This window comes from Urocampus carinirostris, chromosome 14, assembly GCF_059441175.1.
Source record: "Urocampus carinirostris isolate Australia breed hairy pipefish chromosome 14, RoL_Ucar_1.0, whole genome shotgun sequence".
NCBI lineage: Eukaryota > Metazoa > Chordata > Actinopteri > Syngnathiformes > Syngnathidae > Urocampus > Urocampus carinirostris.
In genome coordinates, this window is record NC_142362.1 from 14019004 (window position 1) to 14038813 (window position 19810).

The 19810-nt window shown below is 37.3% G+C and overlaps 3 protein-coding genes across 3 annotated transcripts; all 3 read right to left on the minus strand.

The window, feature by feature from the left end:
* Positions 1–739: 739 nt before the first annotated feature.
* hoxd9a (homeobox D9a) lies at positions 740–1699 on the minus strand. Its single transcript, XM_088352807.1, has 2 exons — positions 1213–1699; positions 740–984 (listed from the first exon to the last, which is right to left on the minus strand). The coding sequence occupies exons 1-2, from the start codon at positions 1697–1699 to the stop codon at positions 740–742; spliced, it is 732 nt and encodes a 243-aa protein (XP_088208933.1).
* A 2486-nt stretch (positions 1700–4185) lies between these two features.
* Positions 4186–11141, minus strand: hoxd10a (homeobox D10a). The gene is made up of 2 exons (XM_088352884.1): positions 10556–11141; positions 4186–5373 (listed from the first exon to the last, which is right to left on the minus strand). Exons 1-2 carry the CDS (start codon positions 11127–11129, stop codon positions 5099–5101), a joined length of 849 nt encoding a protein of 282 aa, XP_088209010.1. The 5' UTR covers positions 11130–11141; the 3' UTR covers positions 4186–5098.
* Positions 11142–14479: 3338 nt separating this feature from the next.
* Positions 14480–18006, minus strand: hoxd11a (homeobox D11a). The gene is made up of 2 exons (XM_088352771.1): positions 17439–18006; positions 14480–14838 (listed from the first exon to the last, which is right to left on the minus strand). The coding sequence occupies exons 1-2, from the start codon at positions 18004–18006 to the stop codon at positions 14603–14605; spliced, it is 804 nt and encodes a 267-aa protein (XP_088208897.1). The 3' UTR covers positions 14480–14602.
* Between the last annotated feature and the right edge of the window lie 1804 nt (positions 18007–19810).

Sequence of the window (19810 nt, forward strand, 5' to 3'; positions counted from 1 at the left end):
AAAATGAATCATGAAAAACTAAACTATACAGTAAAACGTGAAGTGCTCACATGCACACACATAAACTTATGATATCGGATGTATTAATTTAAAAATTTTGGTAAAAATAAGAAATAATATAAATAGCATATATAGCCACACACACGCATACATTCAAACACACACATTAGATTTATTAATCCCCAAAAATGTCAATGAATATATCCTAGGAAGAATCTAATAATCTAAAAATGAACAATGAAAATGTAAAGTGAAACACGTAGCGTGCACCTTCACCCACACACACACACGCACACACACATGCACGCACGCAGAGACGCACACACCGCATACAAACTCACTGGAATATTACATGGGATGTATTGATCCTAAAATACTGTCCAGTAAAAAATAAAAATTAAAAATATAGTAGAAAAAATAGCACATACCAAAAGACGCACAAACACACGTGTGCATGTGGCGCACACGCACTCAAACACACAAACAATTTTGATGCACGCTATTACGCTCCTCATACGTCATCGCCAACACAAAAATCCAACAAATTCATACAGAAAAAAAGAAATCTTTATATACAACTCAAAACGACGTACAAACACGCGCACACTTCCCTTTTTGTCGCCAAATCCAGTTGACAGAACTGATCCAAAGTGTCTCAGGGTGCGTACGTTGAAATAAAATAGCCAAAATAGTGCTTTCAATTTAAAAAAAAACAATCCCAACCCCCGAAAAAAATGTCCTATAACTGCTCCTTGCCGCCTCTTTCCCGGTTCAACTTTTTCATTTTCATCCTGCGGTTCTGGAACCAGATCTTGACTTGCCTCTCGCTCAGGCTCAATATTCGGGCCACTTCGTAGCGCCGGTCCCGGCTCAGGTACATGTTGTACAGGAACTCCTTTTCAAGTTCTAGGGTCTGGTACTTGGTGTAGGGGCAGCGCTTTTTTCTACTGGACCGTGCGTGGATCCAGTTCGCTGCTGGGTTGCCTGAAATCAGCAAGGTTGGATTAGGGTGCTTAAAAACATCATATCGAGAAATTATTGGGGGGAAAAAAGTGGGGAATGTTTTAGAAAGTCTAGAAAATAAGATGGGTTCTGTGAGGACTGGACAACGGTTTGGAGTCAGGACACTTTTATGGGTCAGTAAAACATCCTGTTTTACGCAGGCGGGTTATAAATCAGCACCGAGGGGCTATTTGCATGCTTTATACTTACTCGGGTCGAGTTGTTTCTCCTCTTTGGGCTCACTGTAGCTGGAAAGATCACTTCCACTCTGCGTCCTTTCCGGACCCTCGGTGAGATCCTCGACTAAAGCCCGACTTGGAGGTTCCCGACACGGCTTGTCGTCGCAGATCTTAGGCAAGGACAGTTCTGGCTTGGGGGCGCACGGCTCACGTCGCCCCGCTTGGAATCCAGCGAAGCGTGGGACCAGGCCGTGCGTCGGGTCCATCCAGGGTCGAGATCCGACGTATCGTGGGTCCGGTTGGTGTGCGTAAGGGTGGTGATAAAGCCCCGGTCGGGGAACCGCAGGCCACGACGCGGGGAAAACGGCAGCCGATTTGGGGGCGAAGTTACAAGCGGGAAAGTCGGCGTGGTGCTCCGACCTAGAGGGGGCCATGGGTGGCATGAAGCGGGACCCGTACCCGTCCTCCTCCAGAATTGCGTCTGCGTAACAGCCAGCAAGTGCACCGCTCGAGGACATTCTTATTATTTTGTTTGATGCGAGCGCAGAAAATAAAACGACTCGTACTGTTAGGGGAAGCTCCTCTCTGAACAATCAGAGTATTTTTGCTGGCCTGCATGTGCACGGATTGGTTGTGCACGTCACGTGATCGTATATCCCAAAACTGCCAGGAAATCGAGCCTACCCTTTTTTGCACCAGTTTTTACTTTTTTTGTTCTTTTTTCGATCATGTTTGTACTCAACGGAAAATAAACACGACTCCATGTTGGGTCAACAATTAGTTAACTTCCGGACACTCGCGAGAACGCGCTCGGTGCACGCGCCTGGATATTTGGCGCTTGTTCAGTCATTAAAAAAACTTTATAGACCTGGAGAACGCTCGTAAAATAGATGTAATAACAGGTTGTGAGTAAATAATCATATCAGACGTCGTTCTTTCAATCAACCTGAAACATCAAATTTGTTTACTATATTTTTTGATAATTCATAATAAGCGGTAGTAAAATATTACCTGAAAATAGTGTTCTATCAGCTGTGTTATACAAGCTTAATAAATGTGCATCATTAAATGTTTTATGGGTTGCTTTTTGTGATAAAATAACACACTCGAGGAAGTGCGTTACACGATTTAAATGATGTATTTTTTAAAAACAAGAATAAACCAACTATAAAAACGTGTTTTGTTCAAATTTAAGCTTACGATCGATTCACGTTCTGATTATTCAGCAAATAATTCGATTATTGATTTATTTGATCATTTATACCACTTTAACTCAATATGCGCATAATGTTATTCGATTCTCTGTAACTATTTATTTATTTATGTTACAATAATTATATTAAATTGTCACGAAGAAGCAAAAAAATGTTACGGTATCTTCGTGTTACATTAACAAAGAAGTATAATCTGTTCTACTTTACTCATTTTTAACTTTTTGCTGTGTTTTTTAATCGCATAAAATAACAAAAATACACAATTAATTTATTTTTTAGTGTTGGCATTTTTATCTATACAAACTACCGTTCACGGGTTTGGGGTCAGCTAGAAAAGTTTGTGTTTTCCATGAAAAGTCACACTTTATTTATTAATTGAATGGATTGCAAAACAATTAAAAATATAGTCAAGACACTGAGAAGGTTAGAAATAAGAATTTTTATTTGAATATGTATATACCCTTTAAAGTCCGCTTTCGTCAAAGAATTAAAATTTCTAAGCGACTCCAAACCTTTGTACTACAGTGTATACATTTGATTTAATTAAATAAGAATTTAAATTTTAAAAAAAGAGAATTACAGCACAGTTTATCATTTTATTGCATTTGACTGTACATGCCACACACATGCAACACAAACTCACGTGATTCATTTTTTTCTTTCCTCTTTTTTTAGTCCATTCACAAGTCAGTGGGAACATATTTGTACTTGACACACAATACATCAAAACTACACTGGAAAATCAAGTTGATCCAAACCTTTTCTATACAGAAATCTATACCCGGTGGCCACTTTATTAGGTACATAACATTTTACAGTTCATTTTTTTTTAGGGGTGCATGGGAGTTGGGTGTGGTAAACAAATATAGTTTCATGGCAACATCCTGTTTGGTTTATTTTGGTGACCTTATTTGGATACTCCAGAGGCCAAGTGAAACAAACAAAACCGATTCGGAAATAACCATAAAACTATGTATGTGTCATTAACACCAAATGGAGTGTTAATAATATATTTAATTCACGATTCTCAATAAGTGTGATGCAATCTATGATTATCATTCCAGTTACAGTTACAGACATGGCAATTAAAATATTCTACTGAACTTGAGTACCAACTTGTTTTTCTCATTGTTTTATGTAAAATATATGACATTGTCCTCAACTGGTGATTATTGTGGGGGAAATATTTTAAGAGCTCCAAAAAAAGGGATCAAAGAAACAAAAAAATGTAGAAAAGTGGTACTTTGAGATACGAGTGACACTGTTTATTGTATTTAATTGTTTTGCTTGGAATCCATTGTATGGCAGTGTACTCGATTTTATTGCAAAAAAATGAACGTTTTAATACAAAACATCTATTTGCTGCTTCCAGGTGACGTATCAAATATCATTTTATTTTATTTTAATTTATTAATAACGTACCCATTAGCTAAATTGAGAAACTGCTGCAGACCTGATAGCAGTTAGCATCAATGGACAGTTTTCCACCCTTGAACACAAATGGTGGCGCAGCACCTGCAGATTCATAATAATAAAGCAAACAAAATGTTATAATTTGGGAAATGAATCGTATGATTGTAACACATTTTTAAGTAACAGAATACAAATATTGTTTTCCTTTGTAGTATGCAGTGCTGCCTCCCAGTGGTCTGAACGGGCGTACAAATAGCAGATAATTTGATTGGGATGTATTGTTTTTGTATTTATCTGTGCTGCAGTCAGAATTAAAACCTCAAAACGAAAAAGGAAATAAAAATACCTAATTTATTTCTTAACCCAAAGTGCATAATGATGTTGAGCTATTCCAGTTAGGTCCAGATGTTTTTTTTTTATTTCTTCATGACAAAACAACACATTTCTTGGACTGTTTGATGCAAATTGGATCATTTTGGGGAATTGTTTAGTCTAAATGACCTTGAAACGTTAATCAAAATTGACCCAGACACACTTAAATAATAAATATTTACAGACATAAATAACACTTCACTCAAAAAACAAAACAAAACAAAAACAAATTGGTCAAAAAAAACAAAAGAAATTGACAACTTTTCAAGGTTTTGGTATAAAATAGCCCAAATGCTACGGCTTATTTCGAACAATGTTTGGGTTATTATTTAAAACAACACATCACGATTTCTGGGGTGGTATTTTTGACCCCAAAACTAAATTTTGCAATTCTTTTTCACATCAAAAAATAGAGAAATCGGCTTTAAACAGAATAACCTGACTTTTAAATTGCCTTTAACCCCCCAAAAGAACAAAAGTTCTAACCGCCATTGTGGGCACTACTTTGAAGAAACAGAGCATGTTTTCCATGTGCTTTAGACAAGATGACCCAATTTTTAAAACAACCCGATTTGCCACATAGTTCAAAACTAAAACAACCCATTTTGATGGGAAATAGCACAGGAAATTGCATCATATTAAACAACCTGGTGTGTCGGACCTTTGGGTTGTTTTTGACCTAACTGGAGTGTATCGTGAACCCAGTCTATTCGTTTTTTGGGTAGTACCAAATGTTTTGATACCAACTTGATGGAGTTCATTTAAAAGAAAAATGTTTCCAGGTTGGAACCAATTAATGACATTTGCATTCGATTCAATAGGAACTGATGATTCGATTTGAGCGTGTCTCGCATCTGAGGGCACCCACATAATGTCAACAGTATTTGATCGAAGTGACGACAGAATCCAGTGGCTAATTCATGAGAAGGTGAGATTGCAGTTCAATTCTTGCGCTCGACCTTCCCGGCTCATCTTCTTGAGCTTCATCCTGCGGTTCTGGAACCAGATCTTGACCTGTCTGTCGCTCAGGTTGACACTCCTGCTGATCTCCAAACGGCGCTCTCGGCTCAGGTACATATTGAACAGGAACTCCTTCTCCAGCTCCAACGTTTGGTGTTTGGTGTAGGGACAACGCTTCTTGCGCCCACTCTTGGCTGTCAACCAGCTGCCGCTTTGGGGGTTGGGCTTGTGCTCTACAAGGAAAAACAAAAGCATGATGGAACATAGACGTCATCTTGTTTGAATCCAAAGTACACCCTTTGTTGATTAGCTAATCCAGTGCTGAGTCCAACAAATACTATGAGTTCACTATATCAAACCTTTTTTTCTCAAAAGAGAAAAAAAAATGTGGGGGGTAATTTTAGTATTTGACCCCATTCGATCCAGTTTTTTTTTGACAGCATTCAGTGGAGACTGGTGCAAATTCACAACAAGTAATATTTTACAGTCTAAAAACAATTAAAATAACCCTGGAGGTGTCCTTGATAAGTTTAAAATGCAATATTTTCTCTATTTTTGCGTAAACAATGCCCAACAGAATTTAAAGAGCCTCTATATATGTTTGATTCACCGCGCCTATCTGCTTTTATCTTACTTTTTTCATCTTTGTTCAACCCATGGAGAGCATTAGGCTGGAGGGCATGAGTCAGGGGCATGGGGTAGAGTGATTTCACGTGTGTGCCTGCAGTTTTTTTTTTTATTCCAGGATGAAAATGGTGAAAGTAGGAAAAGGATTGTTGGAAATACAGCCCAAAGGACAACTACAAACCCCCCAAAATATAAAAAGAAGAGTTAACTTGGGCAATTCTAATGGACACACGTATGTGCCAAGTCAAAGAAGCAGTTTGACAGAGGCCGCAACGTTGTTATCAGCCAGAAGATGGCGTCAGCATGTAGAATATTTTGAAGTTACGAATTTCAACTTTCAACCTCAACGTCGTTTGTTGTTTTCAGAAAAAACACAGGAAATATTTTTTTTTTACGACAGAACCCTACAAAAAGAAGAATTTTGTTTAAAAAAAGGATTGATTTATTCATACTAAAAAAATCTAGGTTATTTGCTTTAGAAAGTCTCAAAAATTGGGTTGTTTTTTGTAAAACGATACGGAAAATTGGGTCCAAATGGCCCAATCTAATACTTGGTTTGATTTAACTCAATTTTCTGCATTGTTTTGTTTAAACAAAACCCCAAACACAGTGTAATTTTTTAGTTGTTTCTAGAAGATAATTATTTCAAAAAGTGTATTATTGTTTCAAATAAGACCCCCAAATTTTTTTCATTTTACACTAAGCGGTCTGGGTCATTTTGTTCCTTACAGTTGGCTAATTTTTGGTAAAAACAACCCAGAAAAGTTAGTTGAATTCAACCAATGATTGGGTTGATCCCATTTGCGACCAGTGTTTTTAGAGTGTAGTCTGCTTAATCCCCCAAAATGACCCCAAACGAGGAGAAAAGTAATCAGATTGCTGCCGAGCCAGAAAAATAACACTCAAACTTGCTCAGCCGAAAATTAACCGTATTTAGGCAATTATTCATATACTGACTGAGGAACCAGACAAATCTTTGTTTCGTTTTTAGTTATAAATTAGCAGGTTAGTCCAACATTGGTTCAATTTTGATTCTTTATGACTCAGTGTTCAGCTGACAACTGCTCAAAGTAGATAATTTTCTAGGTAACTTATATATACCCAATTCAGGACTCAAAAGCACTATGTGTGTCAAAATGTGTTAGATAAATTGTATGGCACAAAAAAAAATTTGTTCAAAATCCTTGGCCATGCAAAATAACTTGTTAAGATAGCAAGGCAAGAAACAACAACCCAATTGGGGTCATACATTCCAGCAATTATTTAAACACAGACACAATTTTGGATAGTATTAACGACAAAATAGGTAGTTTAGAGAGTGCTTGTCACACAATGTTCAAAATAGCAACAGAATAGATCCTTACGTATGAAACCCAGTCTGCTGGGTCCAAATAATTAACCCTGTTACCTGAAGATAGTAACCCAATTTGTGCAAATTATACAACTACTAAGAAGGTTGGGTGGTATATACAAAGATTATTTCTCATTTGTCTGCCCTGTTGTGTGCAAATTAGGACAAGTTTTGGTCTAAAAAAAAAAACAATACTTAAATTGAGTTAATGCAAGGAGCAAGTGGCGGAATTTTTGGGACAGTTGTAGGCTGAGGGGTCGGTTGGTTGGATCCCTTCACCACTACAGCTGTAGGGGCAACATTTCCTGTGGTGTCTGTTGGGCTAGTACAGCCTGGTGGTGCCAATCCCTTGAGAGAAAACCCTATACAGTCATAAATACCCTATCTTTGGCCAATGTTGGAATAACGTTGTGTTTTGCATCTATGAAATAAACTAAGTTGGGTTTGTTTCATCAATTGGTCCCGTTAATCACACTTTTTTTGACCAAGCAGTTTCCTGAGTTAATTTTGGTCGCGACGTAGGAATTACGTTGCTTTGTCCCGGTTTTGGGGTCAAGTTTTGAACTCAGTTGTCAAGATATGAGCAGGTTCAAGAGAGTAAATATTCGGAGTTTGCACCTTCCTCCAATGAATACTCAGAAACAACCCAAATTGCCCAGTTGTGTACGAAATAAACCATTTTTTTTACCAAAACAGCATAAATATTGAATCAAGTTCGTGCAAAGAGCAGGTTTTGGGAACTTGAATTTAGTTTTTTTTTTGGAACGGGTCCCAGTTGTTTTTAGGGTGTTAAGTCGTAGCAAAAATGTTGAAGCACTAGTGTCATAATTGATCCAACTTAAACTGCATACTACCCTGAATTAGCCTCAGTCCATTTGTGAGAAGAACTAAGACGCGCCCTGAGCATCTGACACTTCCTGACTAAAAGAACAAAGGATAGTTCCACGTGCACTTGAAAGGAAAGCAATTGCACTCTTAAAACACTTGGTCAGAAAAAGAGAACTACCCAACCCTTGGGTCAATTTGCCCCATTTTCCTGGGTTGTTTTACATAAAAAATAACCCCGATTGTTTGGGTTCTTTCAGCAACAACAAAAAAGCCAATTGTTTTTTCTATTTCATATCAAACAAAGATACTCTTTTCTATGCAGAACTCTTTTGTACAAAAACCTAAAACATGATTGAACATTTGTGGGGATGTTTGTTCAAATCAACCCAAGAAACTGGGTGGTCCATTTTTGTCCCAAACAGGGTTGCATTTAACTGCTTCAGAGTTAAAATAAAGGCTATAAAATATAGTAAAACTTCACTCTGAAAATAAAGTTGTGTTAAAAATAGAAAAACAGAAATTCACCATCCCAATACAATATAGTGTGTTCTTTTTTCAGAAAAAAACACAAAATTTGTGTAGTGTTTCTGTTTTTATACAAAAGAATTCAATATAAATATACCTTATTTGTTGAAAATATCACCCCTCAAAATTGATTGATTTTATACTAAACAGTATGGGTGATTCTGTTTAGAACACCCCGAAACACTTGGGTTGTTTTTATAAAAGGACCCAGAAATTTGGGCCAAATCATCTAATTATTGGTTCTGTCCCATTGTTGACCCAAGTGTTTTTAAAGTTTTATACTTTCTACATTACCTTGATTGTTTTGTGATATTTTCGCACACACAGTAGATGTATTTCTTTCCCCAAAAATTTTTATTTTTGTTTAAAATTGTAAAGGTCAATACAAGTTAAAGTGGCCATAGGAGCAATCAATGTACACGACAGTACGTCTAAATATAAGCACAGTGAACATACTCTTCCAAAATTGGAACGGTAAACAATTCCACTTGTGCCTCATGTATATAAAAAATAGGAATCCCGTTACCATCAAAAAGTAATCAAAGAAAAAAATCTTAAAAACAGAAGTTGTACTTCTTAGTCCTAGTTACCGTGTAAACTGTTAAAAATAATCCAAAGTCTTGGAACGTCAACTCCTTCCATCCAATTTTTGTTACTTATAAGGAAAAAAGGATGAAATAAAATCGGATTACTGTCAAGGGTGGTGAGCAAATTCGAGTAATACAAACACAGTTTAAAAAAAGACTATTTGTGTATGATTTACATATTTTCCCAAGCCAAAGTGTGGTAAAAGTCAAGACTTGGTGGGTGGAAAATATTCAACCATAAAGGGTACCAATCTCAACCTACTTTGATGATTTTTGTTTTTTATGTGTAATTCCCAAGACTCTAAAGGATTCTAATATTTATATTTCAGTTCCTTGCACGTCATAGAAACTCTTAGCGAAGATTAAAAAGGTTCAGACCTAGAAATAAAAAAGAGTACAGCATTTTGTTGTCATATTATTATCTAAATAAGATAAAACATATGTATATATATGACGCTATTGCAGGTATTGGTAATATACAATTATTTCATTGTTCACATACATTAAAGATTAAACAAACGGTCGCAATGCCTATCTTGAAATGTAATAGTAAAACACCTCTTCATTTTATTGTTATTTTGAGTGTGAGTTACCAACCACCCCCCTATAGACACCCACAAATACTCAAATTTCCAAGTGTTTCAAATTATAGCTCACATGCCTATAGCGCGCAGCCGTTAGATTCTAATGTGACGTCACCTACTGTGTATGTACATTATCGTGTGACGTCACTATAGTGTACATACAAAATATCCTCATGACATCAAATTCTTTAAGATATATAGATATAAAAGTCCAAAGAGAAAAAAAAGAAACTATTTTATGTGACAATGATTAAACGATATACTTTTTTACTTTACTTTTAATCGTTTTAATCGTTTTCTTTTTAGGTTTTTATGAATTCATCCGTTTGTTTCCTTTTTTGGTTTTATTTTAATCTAATTCTAAATCTTCAGGATTTGTTCCTCTTCTTGTCTAAATGAATTGATGGGAAACAAATAAAAATAACTAATCACATCGTCTCAGTTTTCACTACTTTTTTAACATATTTTTTTCTATTTAGCCGCCTATCACCCTGAAACTTTTCTACAGTATAACATAAGAAGGTTGCAAACATTTGGCTTCGTTTTAGGGGGAAAAAAACGCCCCCCAAGGGCTAATAATTCTCATTTTACACTGTACATTCCAAAAAATGTGCAACATTGAGCCTATGTCTTTTTGTCAAAAGAAAAGAAAAATACACGTTTAATTTTGTAAACATTGCATTCAAAACTAGTTTACTTTAAAGTTAAGGAAAAAATACAAATGTTGTAGATTTTTTCGGGGGGTGTGGGGATAAAAGAAATAGGTGGTGTAAAATAGGCAAAGTATCCCCGCACACCAGAAAGAATGCGCGCCCGTGTGCGCGCACCAAAGCCTCTCATTAAAGATTACGACTGCGGAGGCTTGTTTGTGTTTTATTTTCGTTTTTTTTACGAGGCCGCAGGCCAAACCCACCTTTGCCGTCCCTCGGCACCGGCAGCTCGGGACTGGATCTCGTCTTCCCCACCTCCTCTTCCTCCTCCTCCTCTTCTTCTTCTGCATCTTCTTCCACGCTGGACGGGCTCCCTTCCACCGGACTGCGCACCGGCGCGTCCTTTGTTGGGGGCCCAATTTGATCCAAATGCGTCAAGGCCGGATTGGGCTGCAGGTATTGCTGCAGCTGTCCCGCGCCAGGGTACGTTTGACCTAGTCGGTAATAACCCGGGACTGGGACCTCTGCTCGGTTCGGTTCGGCTGCAAGAGGCGAATACGCAGGAGTTCTTGCGCGTTTGTCGTTGAACTCGCAACCTTCCTCCTTGATACCCTGCGCGTAGACACTTACAGGCGCCTCTGCAAGTCGGCACGCCCGGCCCGGTTCGGCCCACTGGTGGTTGAAGTACGAGGGAAAGCTCGTAGTCGAATTCTGGTGCCCGATTTCTCTTTTGGGCGGCACCGGGCCGCAAGTTTGCAGTGCGTAATCCGGCGCGTACGCGAAGGGATCCATTAGAAATGGGTTCGCTGCAGCCGAATCGGTACCCGTGAGGGACATTTTGAAGCAGCCGTCAGGAAGCTGACATGTCTGCAAAGCGCTATGCGTGTGTGCGCGTGCGCAAACCACATGATAAACCCACCAATAATCTTTGAAAGTGGCCTTGACACGCGCCGCGGTCGAATCATGCAAGGCGCAGTCTGCAGCGACACCTAGAACCAGCACTTGAAATTGGTTCAGGCGGAATTGAGGAGGGGGAGAGAGGGGATTGTTGTGTTTGTGGCCTGGCGGTACTATAGAGAACACATTTGCGGCATTGTCGTGATAGGAGGGCAGAAAAAAGAAATATTGTCTAATCAAATAAAACATTTAAATATTCTTTCTGAAAAACATGAGCCATTTTGCTGATAAAAGTAATACTCTCAAGTCCAGGGCCATCACCACCGTAAACAAGCGTGCATAACTATGAACTACATACTTCTTTTCATTGCACCATTCTTTCATTGTACTATTATTAGAACTTAGGCCTTAGGCCTTAGGTCTCCACGCACTCATTTCAAAAATATTTGTCTACTTATCCAGGCAGTCTTCTATCTTATATTTCTATTTAAAGTATTCATAGCATTTACCCCGGAGCGCCATGTGTAATCCCTTTGCTTGCTTCACTAAAATGGCAATAAGGAAAGTTTGTCAAGCCGCTTTTTAACTATTAAATATTTGTTTTCGTGACTTTCTTCTAGATATCCTGCTACATACCATAAGCAAGACTGATTTACTGAAAGAACTAAGAAAAATACTGAAACAATTGTCAGTGTTATTTATGTGCTAAGCAAAGGAAACATTTTAGTAGTTTTTATTCGAGATAGTCTATCTTGCTGTGAGTAAATAGGTGCAGCGTTGTGTTGGTCATGTTCCTTATCACCTGATACGAGGAACTGCAGTTATTAGTCATGTAAAAGGGAAAGCAATATATTATTAAATCTCATATTATTCAATTTGTTAAAAATGTAATGTTCTGAAGTCAAATTGTATTTTTGAAGGCTAAAATTATTTATTTATTGTTGAAATAATGGATTTTTACGTCTGAATAACTACACAATGATACAGCAAACGAAGCTAAATCGTAGAGTTTAAATTGAAACACAACCAGGTAAAACACGTGTTATATCTAATTTCGTTGTTGTGAAATTCAAAAGAAAGTATTGTAGTATTTTACAGGCTAGGTACAAAATACATTAAAATAATACAATAATTAAAAAATATAAATCATTGAAGTGCTTTACCTAAAAAAGATATAGCTGTCATGAGCGCCAAAGTATTTTACTTGGAAACACTGTTATTATTGATCACAGACTAGGTATAAATACAGTAAAATTAAAAAAAGGAAAAAAGCATTATATTAATTAAAGCAAAATAGCTTAAATAATGTACTTAAAATAAAATAAAACTGAATCAACTTCACCAGGGTATTTTACTTGAAAACCCTTTTATTTTTTATCTTTCACCACACACAACCTTAGCAAACTAGAAATTATGTTGCATATTTTGATAGGCAACTGTTTTGTTTGGCATGAAATTTATTTTATAATACAGGAATAAAATAACAATTAAAGTTTGTAGCACTCTTTGTAATCAAGTGCGTATATTTACATTATTTGTGTGTACTCTTTGTGATTAAGGGCTATACAAATAAACATGACTTGTACATTTTCTGCGTTGGTTTAGACAATTTAGGTCTCGAATTAATTTAAAATTGTAGGGTTTGAATATATATATATATATATATATATATATATATATATATATATATATATATATATATATATATATATATATATATATATATATATATATATATATATATATATATATACACGCATGGACGTACAACGCATTGTTTTGTTTGCATTGTGATTTTTGGAATGCATGGAAAATTGAACTTTAGTTTATCTTTTTTGCTATTTAGTTTATCTTTTTTGCTATTTTCAATCAGATTAAATGCTAGTTTTGTTATATTTCGAGATTTTAAAGTAGGTTAGATTAAAGAGGGAAACGTTGTTAAAATTGTTGTAAATATATGAATGATGCAGTTGGACTTCTCTTTTGATTTTACAATTTCCATCTATTTAAATTTGTTTTTCTTTATGGTGAAGGCCAAACTGTTCTGTATAGTTTTTATTTTTCCCTCACGTGTAACGACTCACGCCCCCCTACACACACACACACACATACACACACACAGAAAAACACCAAAGACAAACAATAAAAACATAATATCATGATACCAATGAGTATATTTGCACACTTCATTTTTAAACACGTCTCAAAGCAAAATACAATCCTGGGTGTAGTCGACATTTTTTGCATCGAGTCCAACATTACAATCGCTTTTATGTCGTTACATTTGAGGCTCGCTAAGGAATCCTCACCCCAAAAAAATCCCAGCATCAGAAAAGTTTGTGCGTTGAAGTAAAAAAAAGGAAAAATAAGATTGTACGTACATTTTGAGTAAATATCACATTTTAGAATATGTTGTGACGTATTTGGTATACAATACGTGCACCCTGTACATTGATTTTCAAGAGAGAACATAAATGCGAAAATTAAATAAGATTTTGTTTTTTTATACATACATGTATATTCACATATTTAGAGCTGAAAATGAACCCCAAAGCCAACACATGTCAACATATATGAATTAGTTCTCATATTCAACGGCTCCATCCAATTCTCCAAAACTACCACACTGCCCTCTGGTGGCTAAATTGGGAAACGCCGTGCAACAGTTGTTAGTGTCATTTCACATCATTAAACGCTTTGTCAAATTTCGTGTTCATCACCCCTCGGGATAAAATACACCCTTCCCCCCTCTGCACTCGTAATAACGTACCTGTAAGCTCGTTTGAACAAAAAATACTAGAATATTCGAATGAGGAAGTCAAACTCACGTCCATTGTGAAAACTCAAGTCCACGTTGCTGCAAGTTGGATGACAAACATGACCCCTTCCCCCCTCCAAAATAAACAAAAACATGATGTTTTCACCTCCTTGCATATTCCAAAATGTACTTTGAGGCAAGGGAAAGGAGGTCTGCATTTGGAGAAACTGTGAAGAGGAGAGGCGGGGTCTCCAAAGTCCAATAGCCCCTTATTTAGCCGTTTACAGCTGCTTTTATGATTGTGTCTAGACGGTTCAAGGTTTAGTAAACAATCCAGTGTGTGAAAAGAAAGGAAATAAAAGCTGCATTCCTCCCCAAGCACCCAAAAAGAAGAAAAACGGGAAAAAAGAAAAAAATTTCCATGTCAGCTACTTGGTGTTTAGATTTACTTTTTGTTTTTTTTGACATCACAAGACATCCATTCTTTAAACGCACACGCACACTAATAAATAATACCAGGGGGAAAAAAGTTTGTTCAGAGTCAGGTGAGGTGAAAGTCAATAAATAAATGCAAATGTGACGGCACCGCCTTCTTTGAATACATGGCGGCCTGGGGTTAGCAAGTCTTTGGTGTTGTGAAATAGAATTATGGATATCAGAAGAGGGGATTGCCGGTGAAATATTGTAGACGGTCGCGGTTGAGTTTCTTCTCCTTCATGCGTCTGTTCTGGAACCAGATCTTGACTTGTCGGTCGGACAGGTTGAGCATCCTGGAGAGCTGCAGGCGTTTTTCCTTGTTGATGTACACGTTGAAGAAGAACTCTCGTTCAAGTTCTCGGATCTGGTACTTGGAGTAGGGGCAGCGTTTCTTACGGGATTTGCTGGACGAGGCTGGGGGAGAAAAGAAAACAGTGGAGGGATTATAAATGGGAGAGGAGAGATTCTTCATTTTCCATGTGGGTGGACATTTGTGTAGGCTGTTGCATTTTTGTGCGTATGTTTATACCCCTAAAATTGTTGAAAAATATAATTTTCTGTTTTCTGTATCACGAAAAAAAATCAAAGAAAAAAATAAACTTATTTGCATCCATTGAGTGTTTTCCTTTCCCCTCAAGAAAATAATATTTGATATTTTTAGCAACATAAAATTAATCAGCATAAAATCTACTTTTTTCCACTATTGTCCTATTTTCAGTTATATTTTCAATTGATTTTGTTGTTTTATTTTTTTACATATCTATGCTTCTAAAATGGCCGGAAAAATATAGTTGGCTTCCTATTTTTGAAGGACAATCCACTCACTTTTTCTAAATCTAAATGACCCCCCCCCCCCCTTTCTCAGATTATATAACTCAGCAACACAAGATTAGCAAACTACTTATCCACTATTCTGTTGCATCGGTTATATTTTTAATTGTGTATCTATGTATTTATTCATTTATATTTTTGAAAAACTGTGTTAAGTTTAGTATTTTAGTAGCATAAAAATTCAGGAATAGAATTATTTCAATGAAAAAAGAAACTCTTATTTTCATTTTTCCGTTTCCCCCCCAGAAAAATACAATTCATATAATATATAATATGTACGTTTTCTTCTTGTTGTCTTTTTTTTGTTGTATATGTATGACTCGAACTGCCTGAAACGTGTTTCATATTTTACCCAATGCAAAAGTTAAATCACAATTATATAATATAATTTATTTTCACCTATTTCGCCCAGAAAATCTTGCTTTATCATCTCAACAACATAAAAGTAGCCACCATCAAATCCACAATTTTGAGAAACATATGTCATTTTAATCACTTACACTTTTGTTTGTTATTATTATCTGTTTTTGAATAGAAATTTGCGCTCTTAACGTGGATGATTTTTTTATATTACCTACTTTTGGTCATGCAAAAATTAAAAAATATTTCCAAAGAAAAAAACGTTTTCCCAGATTTAGTTTTTTCATTTTTCCCAGATAAAAACGTTTTATTATCTCAGTGACAAAAGATTAGCCACTACTATTTTAAATGACTGACATTGTTTTTCTATCACGTTTTGAAGTTTAATTATAATATTTTTTGCATATTCACTTCACTGGTTGAAAATGTAGTTCCCCAATTTCACTGCCTAAAAATCCAGGCGCAATATTTGTCCAATGAAATATCACACATAAAATTGTTTTGTATCATTTCAGGAACATAAAAATAGACACCATGTAATCTACTATTTTTAGGCACCTACGTTTCTTTATATTGGTTAAACTTTGAATTCTAGTAATTCTCGTATTCCACCTACTCACTCACATATTTTGAAAAAAAAATGCGCTTAGTTTCCTATTACCTGTAGCTCAAAATGCAGGCAAATAATTTTCCAATAAAGGGGGGAAATAGTTTTCCTCTTTTCTCCTCCTTATTATAAGCAACATACGATTATCCAGCATCCAATAATCCAGTATTTTGACACATTTACCTCTGTTTTCAAGTTTCTTAAAATGGACGCTCTGTATTCACAAAGTAGTTCCCTGACAACTCCCCAAAATATAATTAAATTTACACTAACTTGGGAAAAAAATCATCTTATCGTATAATGACCAAATTGTGTAAATAAATGCATACACATAGATTTTTTTGCATCACAAAAGAAGATAATTTAATTGTTTTTCTCCATGGTTCATGTTTTGGCGTACATGACGCACATTTCTAGGCATGCGCAATTGAAGCATGACTCAATAAAAGTAATGCCACCGGGTCCCAGCAGGCTAATGAGTTTATCTCCCCAAATTCAGCCTTGCACAATCCATTTATTTTGTGTCATGGCGCTGTCTGTTTACGAATGTACGCTTGGCAACACCCAAAACAAGGCAAATATATGGGAGGGGGTGTTTGGGGGGGCTATTTTGGTAATTCAATCACAACGGGTGGGGAAATAAGTCTAATATAATTTAAAACAAGGGGGGATTTCAGAGTAATACTGTGAAGCCATTTTAGAAATTATATTATCATTTTGGATTTGTTTTCAATCACGATTTTAAATATGTCACAAGCGAACTGTTTTAGAATATAAAGTAAAAGCAGACGATAAATTATTTGCATCATATGAAGGAGTGTTTACACACTTGCTTTGTTGAAAGAGTGTACACATGTGCGTGTGTGTGGCATGCAATACGAAATATCACCCGTTCGCTGCAATTAATTCGAAAAATTCTATAAACTAAACAGAGCAAAGTGGCCTATTTTACACACGCCTGCAAAAATGTAAATAAACCTACAAAGCAGCAGGGAGAGCGTGCGCGTCCGTTTTAACAGTTTCCCATTGTAAATACCTTTACAGCCGTAAAGAACATCTTATTGGGATATAAAACGCCTTTGCATGCTTATAAAGCAGCGCGGGAGCTCGCGCGGCCACGGCGAAGGACACACCATTGTCCTAACGCGCTCAACCCCTCATAAAGAAAGGGGGAGGCCACACTAGACTATAGACCACAATGAACTAGGGGACCCACTCTGTTGACTGCTCTTGTCCCCGCAGTTGGACGACGAGTCCTCGTCCACGCTTCCCGCCGCGTCTACTTTGGAGTCCCCGGTGGCGTCCTCGGCGCTTTTCTGCCTGGATGGCGGTTGCGGCGGCGGCGGCGGAGGAGGTTCGGACGGGGTCTTCTCCGGGTTGGACCCGTCGAAGAACTGATCGAAACCCTGCGGCAGGACCCCGTTGCGTCCCACGCCGGGGAAAAGATTACAGGGCGAGGTGGCGCTCGGGTGGTGGGGCGCTCCTCCGCCACCCCCGTTTGCGCCGTAAGACGACTGGATCAAATCCCGGTGCATGAGCTCCTCCGAGGAGTAGTAGGACGCGTAATTGCCTCGGTAGTGCCATTTACTGGGGTGCTCCAGTCCGTAATCCCTGAAGGAGACCTCGCGAACGGGTTGTCCGATGTTGGCCGCGTAGGGGAAGTTGACTTGGCAAGAAGTGCTTTGCGGAAGAAAGGACGAGACGGAAGAGAAATCGGGCGCCGAGACGTAGTAAGTGCAGCTGGGTAGATACATGTTGGAAGCGCGCTCGTCGTAGTCCGTCATGTCTGCGGCGGCGGGAGGAGGAGGAGGAGGCGCCTTCTTCTTCTTCTTCTTCTCCTTTTCTCCCCCTCTCCTTTTTCTTCTTCTCCTTCCTCCTCTCCCTCTTCTTCTCCTCCTTCTCGGCGTTTCTGCCGTCCGGCTCCGGTGCTGTTAAACTTGGTCGGCGCGCGCAGAGCTGGCGGATTGCGCGCTATACATCTTGATCGATTCTTGAGGTAATTGCGTCACGTGATCTCTCCTTGCCCAGAAATTACCATACATCAGGGGGTCTTAAACCTGCGGCCCGGGAGACAATGGTTTGTGCCTACGCCCCCTTCTATGTGAAAGTTAAAGGGACAGTGTGTATCATTTGACCGCTAGACTTTGCCGAATTCTTTTGTGTAATTAAAAACAAGAGCTAAAAAATCGCAATTAAGAATGTAAAAGAAGAACGACAAATAAAATAAGGAAGGAAACAAACAAATGCAGATAGAAAAGGGAGAAGAAAGGGGAACAAAAAGAAAAGCAAAAAAGCAAAAGAAGAAAAAATGCAAAAAAAAAAAGAATGAATAAAAAAAAAAGACCAAGAGAGTTTGAGGCCTCCATTTTTGTGTGAAAGTTAAGGGACAGTACATGTGTATTATTTGAACGCTAGATGCCACTGTATTGTATTGTGTTACGAAAAAGAAGTGCTAAAACGACCACCAGAAGAATACAAAGTACGGAGACTCAAAGTGACAATGAAGCACTGTTCTCGACTAACCTTTTTGCACTGCCTGTCGCAAAGAAAGAAACTTAAAAATGAATGAAAAGAACAGAGGAAAAAAAACAAAAATAAGTAAATAGAAGGAAATTAATAATTAAGGAAGCGATGAAAGAATAAAAAAGGAAGGCAAGAACGAGAAAAAAGAACAAGTAAAAGGAAAAATACTTGCAGCCTTGGGGCGGATAGTTTGAGGCCAACGCCCTCATGGAAAAGTTAAAGGGTCATTGTGTATTACTTGACCGCTAAATGTCGCTGTATACTGGTGTGTAACCAAAAACAATAGCTAAACATCACAAAGAAGAATACAAACTATGGAGACTGAAGTGAAAATGAAGCACCATTTTCTACTCATTTTTCGCAAACTTTTGCGAAGAAAGAACAAACGGAAAGGAAATACAATAGAATGAAAAAAGAAAGAGAAAAGAATGAAGGAAGACATTAATAAAATGAGGAAAGAAAGAAAAGGTAAAAAAAAAAGGTAAAAAAAAGAAGAAAAAACGAAAAGGTAAAATGAGGTGCCGAGAAATTACCATACATCAGGGATCTCAAACTCGCCGCCAGGGGGACGATGGTTTGAAGCCCTTGCCTATATATACACATGTTGAAAGGACAGTGTGTATTATTTGACTCGGTAGATGTCATTGTATTTTCTTGTGGAACTGAAAAGAAAGAAAACCCGCAAGGATGAATAAAACTACGAAGACTCAAAGTGACCATATAGCACAAGTTTTTATACTAATTTTTTGTCCACCCTTTCACAATGAAAGAAAACAAAAGGGGAAAAGAAAAAAGGAAGAAACAAGTAAACAAACAAAGAAACAAAGAAAGAAACAAAGGGGGAAAATGGAAATTAAGGGAAGATGGTAGAAAAGAAGGAAGGATAGAAAAAGTAATGAAAAGAGAATGAAGACGACAGAAAAGAAAAAGGGGGAAAGGACAGGAAAAAATAAATAAAGAAGAAATGAAGGAAAGAATTTAAAAAGTCAAGTCATGCTTCTATGTATAGCCCTTAATCACAAGGAGTCTCAAAGGGCTGTACGGACCACAGACTATAGCAAACTA